The sequence below is a fragment of the Rutidosis leptorrhynchoides genome, chromosome 6 (genome assembly GCF_046630445.1).
Source record: "Rutidosis leptorrhynchoides isolate AG116_Rl617_1_P2 chromosome 6, CSIRO_AGI_Rlap_v1, whole genome shotgun sequence".
NCBI classification, from domain to species: domain Eukaryota; kingdom Viridiplantae; phylum Streptophyta; class Magnoliopsida; order Asterales; family Asteraceae; genus Rutidosis; species Rutidosis leptorrhynchoides.
In genome coordinates, this window is record NC_092338.1 from 376,319,272 (window position 1) to 376,334,154 (window position 14,883).

The window sequence follows — 14,883 nt, forward strand, 5'->3', positions numbered from 1 at the left end:
GATTATCAAATAATGATAATCTAAAATATCCTGTTTACACACGACCATTACATAATGGTTTACAATACAAATATGTTACATCAAAATCAGTTTCTTGAATGCAGTTTTTACACAATATCATACAAACATGGACTCCAAATCTTGTCCTTATTTTAGTATGCAACAGCGGAAGCTCTTAGTATTCACCTGAGAATAAACATGCTTTAAACGTCAACAAAAATGTTGGTGAGTTATAGGTTTAACCTATATATATCAAATCGTAACAATAGACCACAAGATTTCATATTTCAATACACATCCCATACATAGAGATAAAAATCATTCATATGGTGAACACCTGGTAACCGACATTAACAAGATGCATATATAAGAATATCCCCATCATTCCGGGACACCCTTCGGATATGATATAAATTTCGAAGTACTAAAGCATCTGGTACTTTGGATGGGGTTTGTTAGGCCCAATAGATCTATCTTTAGGATACGCATCAATTAGGGTACCTGTTCCCTAATTCTTAGATTACCAGACTTAATAAAAAGGGGCATATTCGATTTCGATAATTCAACCATAGAATGTAGTTTCACGTACTTGTGTCTATTTTGTAAATCATTTATAAAACCTGCATGTATTCTCATCCCAAAAATATTAGATTTTAAAAGTGGGACTATAACTCACTTTCACAGATTTTTACTTCGTCGGGAAGTAAGACTTGGCCACTGGTTGATTCACGAACCTATAACAATATATACATATATATCAAAGTATGTTCAAAATATATTTACAACACTTTTAATATATTTTGATGTTTTAAGTTTATTAAGTCAGTTGTCCTCGTTAGTAACCTACAACTAGTTGTCCACAGTTAGATGTACAGAAATAAATCGATAAATATTATCTTGAATCAATCCACGACCCAGTGTATACGTATCTCAGTATTGATCACAACTCAAACTATATATATTTTGGAATCAACCTCAACCCTGTATAGCTAACTCCAACATTCACATATAGAGTGTCTATGGTTGTTCCGAAATATATATAGATGTGTCGACATGATAGGTCGAAACATTGTATACATGTCTATGGTATCTCAAGATTACATAATATACAATACAAGTTGATTAAGTTATGGTTGGAATAGATTTGTTACCAATTTTCACGTAGCTAAAATGAGAAAAATTATTCAATCTTGTTTTACCCATAACTTCTTCATTTTAAATCCATTTTGAGTGAATCAAATTGCTATGGTTTTATATTGAACTCTATTTTATGAATCTAAACAGAAAAAGTATAGGTTTATAGTCAAAAAAATAAGTTACAAGTCGTTTTTGTAAAGGTAGTCATTTCAGTCGAAAGAACGACGTCTAGATGACCATTTTAGAAAACATACTTTCACTTTGAGTTTAATCATAATTTTTGGATATAGTTTCATGTTCATAATAAAAATCATTTTCCCAGAATAACAACTTTTAAATCAAAGTTTATCATAGTTTTTAATTAACTAACCTAAAACAGCCCGCGGTGTTACTACGACGACGTAAATCCGATTTTACGGTGTTTTTTATGTTTCCAGGTTTTAAATCATTAAGTTAGCATATCATATAGATATAGAACATGTGTTTAGTTGATTTTAAAAGTCAAGTTAGAAGGATTTTGCGAACAAGTTTAGAATTAACTAAACTATGTTCTAGTGATTACAAGTTTAAACCTTCGAATAAGATAGCTTTATATGTATGAATCGAATGATGTTATGAACATCATTACTACCTCAAGTTCCTTGGATAAACCTACTGGAAATGAGAAAACTAGATCTAGCTTCAAAGGATCCTTGGATGGCTTGAAAGTTCTTGAAGCAGAATCATGACACGAAAACAATTTCAAGTAAGATTTCCACTCGAAATAAGATTGTTATAGTTATAGAAATTGAATTAAAGTTTGAATATGATTATTACCTTGTATTAGAAAGATAACCTACTGTAAGTAACAAAGGTTTCTTGATCTTGGATGATTACTTGGAATGGATTTAGAAAACTTGGAAGTAAACTTGCAATCTTGGAAGTATTCTTGATTTTATGAAACTAGAACTTTTGGAATTTATGAAGAACACTTAGAACTTGAAGATAGAACTTGAGAGAGATCAATTAGTTGAAGAAAATTGAAGAATTAAAGTATTTGTAGGTGTTTTTGGTCGTTGGTGTATGGATTAGATATAAAGGATATGTAATTTTGTTTTCATGTAAATAAGTCATGAATGATTACTCATATTTTTGTAATTTTATGAGATATTTCATGCTAGTTGCCAAATGATGGTTCCCACATGTGTTAGGTGACTCACATGGGCTGATAAGAGCTGATCATTGGAGTGTATATACCAATAGTACATACATCTAAAAGCTGTGTATTGTACGAGTACGAATACGGGTGCATACGAGTAGAATTGTTGATGAAACTGAACGAGGATGTAATTGTAAGCATTTTTGTTAAGTAGAAGTATTTTGATAAGTGTCTTGAAGTCTTTCAAAAGTGTATGAATACATATTAAAACACTACATGTATATACATTTTAACTGAGTCGTTAAGTCATCGTTAGTCGTTACATGTAAATGTTGTTTTGAAACCTTTAGGTTAACGATCTTGTTGAATGTTGTTAACCCATTGTTTATTATTACAAATGAGATGTTAAATTGTTATATTATCATGATATTATGATATATAATATATCTTATTATGATATATATACAGTTAAATGTCGTTACAACGATAATCGTTACATATATGTCTCGTTTCGAAATCATTAAGTTAGTAGTCTTATTTTTACATATGTATTTCATTGTTAATACACTTAATAATATATTTACTTATCATTTAACATAATTAACCAAGTGTATCAATATCTTAATATGATTCATATGTACCTAGTAAGACGTTGTTATAACGATAATCGTTATATATATCGTTTTCGAGTTTCTTAAATTAATAGTCTCATTTTTATGTATATAACTCATTGTTAAAATACCTAATGAGATACATACTTATAATAAAATCATGTTAACTATATATATATAACCATATATATGTCATTGTATAGTTTTTACAAGTTTTAACGTTCGTGAATCACCGGTCAACGTGTGTGGTCAATTGTCTATATGAAACCTATTTCAATTAATCAAGTCTTAACAAGTTTGATTGCTTAACATGTTGGAAACACTTAATCATGTAAATAACAATTTCATTTAATATATATATATATAAACATGGAAAAGTTCGGGTCACTACATCGTGGATATCCCATTTCGCCTGCTCGTAAATGCTTCTGAGCGATACCCAACGCCTGATGCAATGTTTTTGGAATGTCATAACGTAAAGCATGAATTAATCGTGCAAAACGTCGCTGATCAAGATAAAATATAAATCCTGAAACAAGCTGAGACTCTGGTATGTCTGGTATCTTCTGACATTCGATGGTATAACGTTTCATAAAATCACTCAGTGATTCATTCTGGTGCATTGTTATCTCATGTGCATCAAGATGTGACGATGTGCAGCTTCTTAAGCTTTGATACTGCATCACAAACTTTGCCCTCAAATCAAGAAAACTGGTAATGCTCCTTGGTGGCAAGCTAGCAAACCACTCCCTTGCCATTTTCTGCAATACCATTGGAAACATATGGCACGCAGTTTCATCTTCCCAGTGCTGCAACCTCATAACACCTTCAAACATAGTCAGAAAATCTTCTGGATCTGTTGTACCATCATAAACACCAATTGATGGAATTCTCAAATTTATAGGTAATGGATATTCTGCAATTCGAGGGATAAAACGTTGTGTTGACTCTGCCATTGCTGGTGGTTTGATAGCTTCATCTCCAGTAATCAAAGCAAACAAATTATCCACAGCTGTTGCTCGGATGGTTGGTTGTGCTAATTTTTGCTTAAATCGTAATGGCGCTGTTTTAGTCAAAATTCCATCCAGTAACTTGCTTGCTATTTCTTCAGTCATAAAGAACTGTTCACCTTCTTCTTCAAAATTCCAATCGTCGTCCAAAAAACCCTCATCACTGTGTTGATTCTCCGAATCATCAACTAAGGCATTCAGCTGATTGAATAGCTTGAACAATTGTGATTTGAAAATTGACTTTCCCTTGCCGTGATGTTTAGCGTTCACATCAGAAGTCTTCTTGAAAGAAACATTATATGTTCCTCGCCTGGCTTTCCACATTCCTGCGCTGGAACCTCCCATCAATGGTTTTCTCAATAGTGGTATGGTTTCATGAACTTGATCATCTGCTGTGTCAGTGTGCAAATGATCTTCTTCTTCAACGGAAGTCTCTTCAAGAGTTAATTGATCAACTGGTATATTTTCAATGAGGTTTTCATCGATTGGTTCAAGTGTTGTTTTTGATGAGGTTGTTTCAGTTGCCTTCGTGCTCTTGGTAGTTTTGGTGGTCTTTGAGACGGGTGGCGCCATCTGTTAGTACGATTTTCCGTATAGCGGCTGTAAGGTACTAGTACAGAAAATTAGCTGCTCAGCGTGTGGCGTATACTGTTGATTGTTGTTTGCCCTTGAGAAATAATCTCTGTAGACCCGTAACACAGATGTAAGATCTGTGGGGTGACCTCAATCAATCTGTGGATCAATCTGTAATGATCCGTCTAGCGTACTGCTGCTAAGCGGCTAATGTTATTTTAGAGTGAGAAAGAACTGTGTGAGAGAGAAAGTGTACTTCTCTCTGACTGAAGTTCAGATCAGAATGATGTGAAATGTGGTGACCCAGGGGGTCTATTTATAGGAGTAGAATGTCCGAAATTCACGGGATACACGTGTCAATCACTGAATGGTTCTGTTACGTGAAGTATCCGGAATGTCGGTGGCGTGTGCTGACGTGGCTGCGTGCCGTTCACGCGCTGAGTTAAAGGGCTTATGCATAGAAGCTGCCTGCAGGGCTTACGCTTGACGCTGGGCGGCCTGATGGACGCTGGGCGACAGACTCTGAAAACAGCCAAATTTCATTATGTCTTGTGCTCTTTGATCTAGCTTTTTGTATGAAAATAATGTTTTTATGCGTGTATCTCCTAGGATACACCATTAATACCATTTAATAAGCAAGTTAATTTGATGCTTGATGCGTGAATATTTGGTTGAGGTAAACTAGTAATCGACAATACCTTGGCAATACCTTCGAGTCCACCCAGAGTCGTCAAGGCACGTTCCATAGATGAAGGATAATCAGGATAGTTAACTACAAAGACCTTGTTGTTTTGTAAAATATCTAATATCGACCTTACTTATTACTTATTGTACTTATTTAAATTTACCTAATTGACTATCATATGAAATGCACATGTACTCATTTAGCGGTAAAAATTTAACTGACATTAGATATACGATCAATGTCGCACGTTTTAAAAGGAAAAGTGGTACCATTATACAAGGTTGCAAAATTCGCTATTTGGAGATTAATCGTTTGGGTCTTTAGAGGGGTAATCGGCAATTCGGAGATTAATCGATTTGTACTTTATACATTTAAATATTAAATTTCATAGTTATATGTGTAAATATAGAAAAAACTCATAAAAATAAACATAAATTTTAATATAATTATATAAAAAAGAAATTATTTTGATTAATAAATTTGATTTTGACTCATCAACTAACGTTGAAGGATCAATTAAAAAGACTTTAAAAAATCGGAACGAACTAATCTTAAAAATGAGTAATCGGAGTAATGGGGGATTTTTACAACAGCGCGGTAATAGTTATAGTTAACTCTAAATCAAAATACTCGGTATATACAACAACAACATACCCAATCCTACATGTGTGAGGTATGGGGAGGTGAGACGTAGACAATCATTCATTTATCCTAGAATAAAGAGAAATCATTTCTCCACTCCGAGTGAAACACTCACAAGAGTAGAGAAAGTTATCCCTCTCTCTCTGTTCGACGGATAAAGAGATTGCTTCTCTCTCTGTTCGACGGATAAAGAGATTGCTTCCAAGAGGACCTCCGGCCCAAAAGTAGAAGGAAAAAAAAAAAAAATACTCGGTATATATTTATGAAAATTGTCTTGTTCAATAATTGTTCCTAACGCCCTAATATTTTCCCTCTCTCCTCTATTTCAAAACCCTAGCTTGGATATCTTATTCTTATCTCACTTCAATTCAACATCAATTACCAAATCAAATCGTTCTAAAAAGAAAAATGGGAGAGATTTCAAACAATATTAATGTTGAAAAACTGATATCATACAGCGATGATCTCGTTAACTTTTTAAACTATGAAAAAGATATAAATCAATTGTTAGATTCCGCAAACGAATTCAACGATCTCCGATCACGTTGCCGTTCAGATCTCGCCGTAATTCAGTCTTCCTTTCAAGGTTATACGATTTTTTATTTTTCTTTTAGTTTTTGTATAATCATACGAGTAATACTTTATATATATTTGTTCTCAAATTGATTTATGACCTGATTTTATAAAATAAAGTATTATTAGTAGTCTATTTAATTTCAATGTAGGTAATCACAAGTTCTTTCACACATTTTAAGTATTAATAAGTTCTATTATTATTTTCATAAAATAACATAAAATGAACTAAAATTCCGAGTTTAATGTTACCCTTTTGTTGAAAAAAAATTGAATTTTCACTCCATCGTATGAGCAACCTTTAACTTAGTTGTTTCAATGTGCGAATGTAATTCGGTTAACTGCATTAAGCTAATTTCGAAACTTCTTGTTACATTATCTGAAATTTGCAATTTTTATATGTTTATGAGCAATAAATCAGTTTGCAGTTATGGGAAACAGCTTATTTCATCGAAATCTGAGTTGACGAAAAAAAATTTTGTTGGAAAGAGCTTGTTTCACTCTAAAATTAGTCTATAAGCGTTAACTATGATTTCTATAGCTTATAGAAGAAGTCATAAGCTGATCAATAGTTTAAGAAGTGGCTAAATGAATAAGTAAACGATAACGGATTTTTTGTTTAACAATGTGGAGTTATTTGATCTTCATAATTTAATTAAGACCATTATTTCTTGTAACAGAGTATCAAAAAAAGATAGAAATATGCCAGCAAAAAACAGAAGCTGCAAAGGCGGAAGCTGCTTCAGATGCAGAGATTGATCTGCTTCAGAAAGAACTGGACGATGAGTTACAGAGAGAGACGTTGCAGCGAGAGGAGCTTAGATAAGTTTTTATTAATAATTACTAATGTTAAATTAATAAATGTTTTTAATGTTTACTGATTATTTGCATATATTATCTGCACAGCGATCACCAGCTACTTTAAGGACCAAGAAGAACAAAGAAGATCGATTGAAGATAGAATGCAGGATCTGAAGAAACTCGAACAAGATAATAAGAAGGCCCAGTAAGTCCATTTTTGTCAAATTTGCAAAATTCTTAAAAATGACATAAGCAGTGCATATATTTTAACTAGCATTAAATAGTGTTTGAATGAACATTTTAGTCGTAAGCAAGGATCTTGGTACTACAGTCACTGCTGTAACAAAACCCCGATTACTCCTTTTTAAGAAAAATCCGTTTTGTTTTCCAAGATCCGTTTAATTAATCGGTCAATGTCGATTAATGGGTCATAAATCGAATTTGTTGATCAAAGTCGGTATAAGTTAAAATTGGCCAACGTTTTAACATGAATGTAAACTAGATTTTAAGAGTTTTTAAATAAAATGAACGATTTTAGACAATTATGTTAAACTTTATGTTTATGTTTATGATTTTCTTCTATATTTACACATATAATATGACATATATTAGTTACATTTATAAAAAGTACAATCCGATTACTCCCCAATTGATTCCCGAATTGCCGATTACTCCTTTCAAAGTCCGGACCAATTAATCCCAGAATAGCGAGTTTTGCAACCTTGACTACAATATATATGTTAGGTTGCTTGTTATTGCAATTCATTGGATTAAACCAATACAAGATGTTGCATTTAATTATTCCGTATCATGTTATTCATTGATTTCCATTTTTAGAGCCACCAGACCCTTTTATATTTTCTACTCGCCCTCTACACATTAGCCTTATGTGCTAGCTAATTGAAAACTATTCAGAAGAGTATGAAATAGGGAAATACATTAAATATATAGTTAGCTGCACACCATTTGTATTGGTTCAGTCAAATTTTTACTCTGATTAGCAGATTAGTTATTTAGGTAAATGGGAATTATGGAAACAAATGAAACTTTATGGTGTTCTTTGACGTTTTTCTGAAGTAAATTGCATCATTTTCTTGTGAGAGAACTTATAACCCAAAATTACCCTTTACTGTTAGTATTGTTGACATCGACTTTTGTCCATGTCATTTGTTGAGGGTTGTTTTATATATTTGTAAAACAACAACAATACTCAAACCCGGCTTATAGCAGGTTATGGGGATTTAACACGCAGACAGCTTCCAGAGAGACCGCTAGCAAACGAGTGTGTTAGAAGAAAAAAACGTAAAAAAAAAACTATATGTATGTATATAAATATAATAAATATTTTTAAATAATAATACATAAACTAATATGCTTATTAAGAGTATCTAACTTAAACCAAGTACACACACATATATACATATATGTTTTAGATATTTGCCTAAATGCCAAAACACGATTGTATACAGTTGAATACTCGATTAATAATGTGAGAAAGTTGCTTTTTTTATTGCAGGATGAAGCTCTCACTGTATGCATCTATAACAAGCATCATTCCTGACCTAAATCATCAGTCTAAGATATCTGGACGTATCCTTTGCAATGTTTACTCATACTTGTTATTCATCGTGCCTTAGAATATTCAGCGCTAGATTCTGATTAAGCATATTCCTTTTCAATACACAATTCTTTAACATGACCAATTGCAGATATTGTTGATAAAGAGAACAGCATGGTTGAAAAATTTGAGTACAATAGCCAAGAGACAAGTGATTTTGATAGTTGTAATACAATTTGGAAGATGATCAATCATTCGTAAAAGATTGAAGCTTTTTCATCTTGCAATTCAGTTTGTACTTTGTGATTATGCTTATCATCATTTTGGTTGTGACAGTGACCAACATTTCTTCAATGGAGTATGTGATATTCCAAATTCTTTAAAGTTGCTAAATTAGTTTCATGTAGACTCTTGTTTATTTGTGCATGATAATTCCTATAACTAGGACTTTTCTCATCTTTCTGAAAGTGTAGTTGTAAAGTATTAATTATATGAAATTTATGTATCGGTCATTAGTCTTAATATTTGGGTTAAGACCTGCTGTAAGTGGGCAAGTCTATGCATCTGTAAATGTACATTTACATCTTGTCTTGAACGAATTCGCACCTTCGTTGGAATGTTTAAAATTGACTAATCTTCAATAAACCTCACTCATATCTTTAACAAGTTGCATTCAAGTCTTTTTTGTCTTGATTAAGAGTTGAAGAAGCCAGAATTTTAAACAAAAATGCTTCTCATTTATGCTAGATAAACTACTCATATGGTAATGTTTATAAACCTAAATTTATGTGCATTGTGAAGGATCATGTCTCCTGGTGAGGTCCTCTTTAGAGTTTGTTCAAGAGACATGTTTCACAACAGTCAGTGGTTAACCGAAGATCGTTTATGTCTTCAGGAAGAAGCATGTATCGAAAATTTTATCTCTTAAGAACGAAGAAGTCCAATACATTAGAGGATCACCGAGTCAGATTTCATGTTGTTATCGTTCTTGAACTTCCACTACAGTAACCTGGCTCCAAGAGTGTTGACTATTTTTCAGAAAGTAAAACTTTAGTGATTGATCAATGAGTTCAATCAAACAACTTAACAAATCAGCAAACCTTGTTTTTTTTTTTTTTTTTTTTTTTTTTTTTTTTTTTGAACGGCAATTTTTGCATAAGCGGATCATTTATTTCAACGACCCTCATCATTTGCACGTAACACACACCTTCGGGCGGAAACCCGAACCCGATTGACGGTACTCGAGAACACATCCATACGGGCAGTGTCCGGGTAGAGGTCCGTGAACGGATCCGGTAAAACCTCCCAGCCAGGCTTATTTTAATGAGACACCTTTTCTCACGAAGATATTTAAATTGGTGACCTCAACCCAGACATTCCACGTAATGTGGGCATGAACTTGTGAATTAATTGTGTGTGCAAAAATTCGAACCCGCATATCCCATGTGGGAAGAATACATCAATCCACTACACCACAATCACAAGTTCAAATCAGCAAACCTTGTAACTAGGGACGGAACATTAACAAGGGCACGGAGAGGTTAACTATAGAAGAATGCGGTTAGAGTTTATGAACAGGAGAAGGCTGCAATACATCTCCGCAATACATCTCCATCATCATTCTCATTCTCCCCCTGGGCTTATTAATTAGGTTAAGGAAAATATGAACGGGGAGCAACGACTGATCGAAAAGCAAAGATAGGCGCATAGTTCAGTGATCTACAAGAGCGGTAGAGGTCCCGATCCAGGTGTTTTTTGTAACAACCCGGAATTTTCCAACATTTATTATTAATATTTATTATTAATACTTGCGCTTTAATAAATGTATTTATATACATTTACTTGTTATCGTATTTAACTTTACTTGGCCCGACTAGTCTTTGTGACACGCGTACTTTTCACGAATAATATTTTTGAATATTATTTACATTCATGATTATTTATTATTAATCATTTTTAATTAACTAAGGTTAGTAGTTAATTACTTGGGCTTTAATTATTTAGATTGCATACTTACTTGTACTTGGGCTTGGACTTTTATTTCATGGACTAGTAAGCCCACCCTACACTTTTAATGGACTAGTGAGCTCATGTTTTATGCTAGTATTACATTAGGAATAATCTTGTATTAATTAGCTTAATGAAGAGACAAATTACACAAGCATGCATGACCATTTCTCCATACACTTTGAAATGTCCCGTTCTTATTGATTAAAAACGTTCCATATTAATTGATTTTGTTGCGAGGTTTTGACCTCTATATGAGACGTTTTTTAAAGACTGCATTCATTTTAAAACAAACCATAACCTTTATTTCATCAACAAAGGTTTAAAAAGCTTTACGTACATTATCAAATAATGATAATCTAAAATATCCTGTTTACACACGACCATTACATAATGGTTTACAATACAAATATGTTACAACAAAATAAGTTTCTTGAATGCAGTTTTTACACAATATCATACAAGCATGGACTCCAAATCTCGTCCTTATTTAAGTATGCGACAGCGGAAGCTCTTAATAATCACCTGAGAATAAACATGCTTAAAACGTCAACAAAAAATGTTGGTGAGTTATAGGTTTAACCTATATATATCAAATCATAATAATAGACCACAAGATTTCATATTTCAATACACATCCCATACATAGAGATAAAAATCATTCATATGGTGAACACCTGGTAACCGACATTAACAAGATGCATATATAAGAATATCCCCATCATTCCGGGACACCCTTCGGATATGATATAAATTTCGAAGTACTAAAGCATCCGGTATTTTGGATGGGGTTTGTTAGGCCCAATAGATCTATCTTTAGGATTCACGTCAATTAGGGTGTCTGTTCCCTAATTCTTAGATTACCAGACTTAATAAAAAGGGGCATATTCGATTTCGATAATTCAACCATAGAATGTAGTTTCACGTACTTGTGTCTATTTTGTAAATCATTTATAAAACCTGCATGTATTCTCATCCCAAAAATATTAGATTTTAAAAGTGGGACTATAACTCACTTTCACAGATTTTTACTTCGTCGGGAAGTAAGACTTGGCCACTGGTTGATTCACGAACTTATAACAATATATACATATATATCAAAGTATGTTCAAAATATATTTACAACACTTTTAATATATTTTGATGTTTTAAGTTTATTAAGTCAGCTGTCCTCGTTAGTAACCTACAACTAGTTGTCTACATTTAGATGTACAGAAATAAATCGATAAATATTATCTTGAATCAATCCACGACCCAGTGTATACGTATCTCAGTATTGATCACAACTCAAACTATATATATTTTGGAATCAACCTCAACCATGTATAGCTAACTCCAACATTCACATATAGAGTGTCTATGGTTGTTCCGAAATATATATAGATGTGTCGACATGATAGTTCGAAACATTGTATACGTGTCTATGGTATCTCAAGATTACATAATATACAATACAATTTGATTAAGTTATGGTTGGAATAGATTTGTTACCAATTTTCACGTAGCTAAAATGAGAAAAATTATCCAATCTTGTTTTACCCATAACTTCTTCATTTTAAATCCGTTTTGAGTGAATCAAATTGCTATGGTTTCATATTGAACTCTATTTTATGAATCTAAACAGAAAAAGTATAGGTTTATAGTCGGAAAAATAAGTTACAAGTCGTTTTTGTAAAGGTAGTCATTTCAGTCGAAAGAACGACGTCTAGATGACCATTTTAGAAAACATACTTCCACTTTGAGTTTAACCATAATTTTTGGATATAGTTTCATGTTCATAATAAAAATCATTTTCTCAGAATAACAACTTTTAAATCAAAGTTTATCATAGTTTTTAATTAACTAACCCAAAACAGCCCGCGGTGTTACTACGACGGCGTAAATCCGGTTTTACGGTGTTTTTCGTGTTTTCGGGTTTTAAATCATTAAGTTAGCATATCATATAGATATAGAACATGTGTTTAGTTGATTTTAAAAGTCAAGTTAGAAGGATTAACTTTTGTTTGCGAACAAGTTTAGAATTAACTAAACTATGTTCTAGTGATTACAAGTTTAAACCTTCGAATAAGATAGCTTTATATGTATGAATCGAATGATGTTATGAACATCATTACTACCTTAAGTTCATTGGATAAACCTACTGGAAAAGAGAAAAATGGATCTAGCTTCAACGGATCCTTGGATGGCTCGAAGTTCTTGAAGCAGAATCATGACACGAAAACAAGTTCAAGTAAGATCATCACTTGAAATATGATTGTTATAGTTATAGAAATTGAACCAAAGTTTGAATATGATTATTACCTTGTATTAGAATGATAACTTACTGTAAGAAACAAAGATTTCTTGAGGTTGGATGATCACCTTACAAGATTGGAAGTGAGCTAGCAAACTTGAAAGTATTCTTGATTTTATGTAACTAGAACTTGTAGAATATATGAAGAACACTTAGAACTTGAAGATAGAACTTGAGAGAGATCAATTAGATGAAGAAAATTGAAGTATGAAAGTGTTTGTAGGTGTTTTTGGTCGTTGGTGTATGAATTAGATATAAAGGATATGTAATTTTGTTTTCATGTAAATAAGTCATGAATGATTACTCATATTTTTGTAATTTTATGAGATATTTCATGCTAGTTGCCAAATGATGGTTCCCACATGTGTTAGGTGACTCACATGGGCTACTAAGAGCTGATCATTGGAGTGTATATACTAATAGTACATACATCTAAAAGCTGTGTATTGTACGAGTACGAATACGGGTGCATACGAGTAGAATTGTTGATGAAACTGAACGAGGATGAAATTGTAAGCATTTTTGTTAAGTAGAAGTATTTTGATAAGTGTATTGAAGTCTTTCAAAAGTGTATAAATACATATTAAAACACTACATGTATATACATTTTAACTGAGTCGTTAAGTCATCGTTAGTCGTTACATGTAAATGTTGTTTTGAAACCTTTAGGTTAACGATCTTGTTGAATGTTGTTAACCCATTGTTTATTATAAAAAATGAGATGTTAAATTGTTATATTATCATGATATTATGATATATAATATATCTTAGTATGATGTATATACAGTTAAATGTCGTTACAACGATAATCGTTACATATATGTCTCGTTTCGAAATCATTAAGTTAGTAGTCTTGTTTTTACATATGTAGTTCATTGTTAATATACTTAATGATATGTTTACTTATCATAGTATCATGTTAACTATATATATATATATATCCATATATATGTCATCATATAGTTTTTACAAGTTTTAACGTTTGTGAATCACCGGTCAACTTGGGTGGTCAATTGTCTATATGAAACATATTTCAATTAATCAAGTCTTAACAAGTTTGATTTCTTAACATGTTGGAAACATTTAATCATGTAAATATCAATCTCAATTAATATATATAAACATGGAAAAGTTCGGGTCACTACAGTACCTACCCGTTAAATAAATTTTGTCCCGAAATTTTAAGCTGTTGAAGGTGTTGACGAATCTTCTGGAAATAGATGCGGGTATTTCTTCTTCATCTGATCCTCACGCTCCCAGGTGAACTCGGGTCCTCTACGAGCATTCCATCGAACCTTAACAATTGGTATCTTGTTTTGCTTAAGTCTTTTAACCTCACGATCCATTATTTCGACGGGTTCTTCGATGAATTGAAGTTTTTCGTTGATTTGGATTTCATCTAACGGAATAGTGAGATCTTCTTTAGCAAAACATTTCTTCAAATTCGAGACGTGGAAAGTGTTATGTACAGCCGCGAGTTGTTGAGGTAACTCAAGTCGGTAAGCTACTGGTCCGACACGATCAATAATCTTGAATGGTCCAATATACCTTGGATTTAATTTCCCTCGTTTACCAAATCGAACAACGCCTTTCCAAGGTGCAACTTTAAGCATGACCATCTCTCCAATTTCAAATTCTATATCTTTTCTTTTAATGTCAGCGTAGCTCTTTTGTCGACTTTGGGCGGTTTTCAACCGTTGTTGAATTTGGATGATCTTCTCGGTAGTTTCTTGTATAATCTCCGGACCCGTAATCTGTCTATCCCCCACTTCACTCCAACAAATCAGAGACCTGCACTTTCTACCATAAAGTGCTTCAAACGGCGCCATCTCAATGCTTGAATGGTAGCTGTTGT

At 32.7% G+C, this 14,883-nt stretch overlaps 1 protein-coding gene across 1 annotated transcript; it reads left to right on the forward strand.

Annotated features, from left to right (window-relative positions):
* Nucleotides 1-6,164: 6,164 nt before the first annotated feature.
* LOC139856172 (kinetochore protein SPC24 homolog) lies at nt 6,165-9,063 on the forward strand. Its single transcript, XM_071845420.1, has 5 exons — nt 6,165-6,382; nt 7,050-7,191; nt 7,274-7,375; nt 8,687-8,760; nt 8,880-9,063. The coding sequence occupies exons 1-5, from the start codon at nt 6,205-6,207 to the stop codon at nt 8,987-8,989; spliced, it is 606 nt and encodes a 201-aa protein (XP_071701521.1). The 5' UTR covers nt 6,165-6,204; the 3' UTR covers nt 8,990-9,063.
* The last annotated feature ends 5,820 nt before the right edge of the window (nt 9,064-14,883 follow it).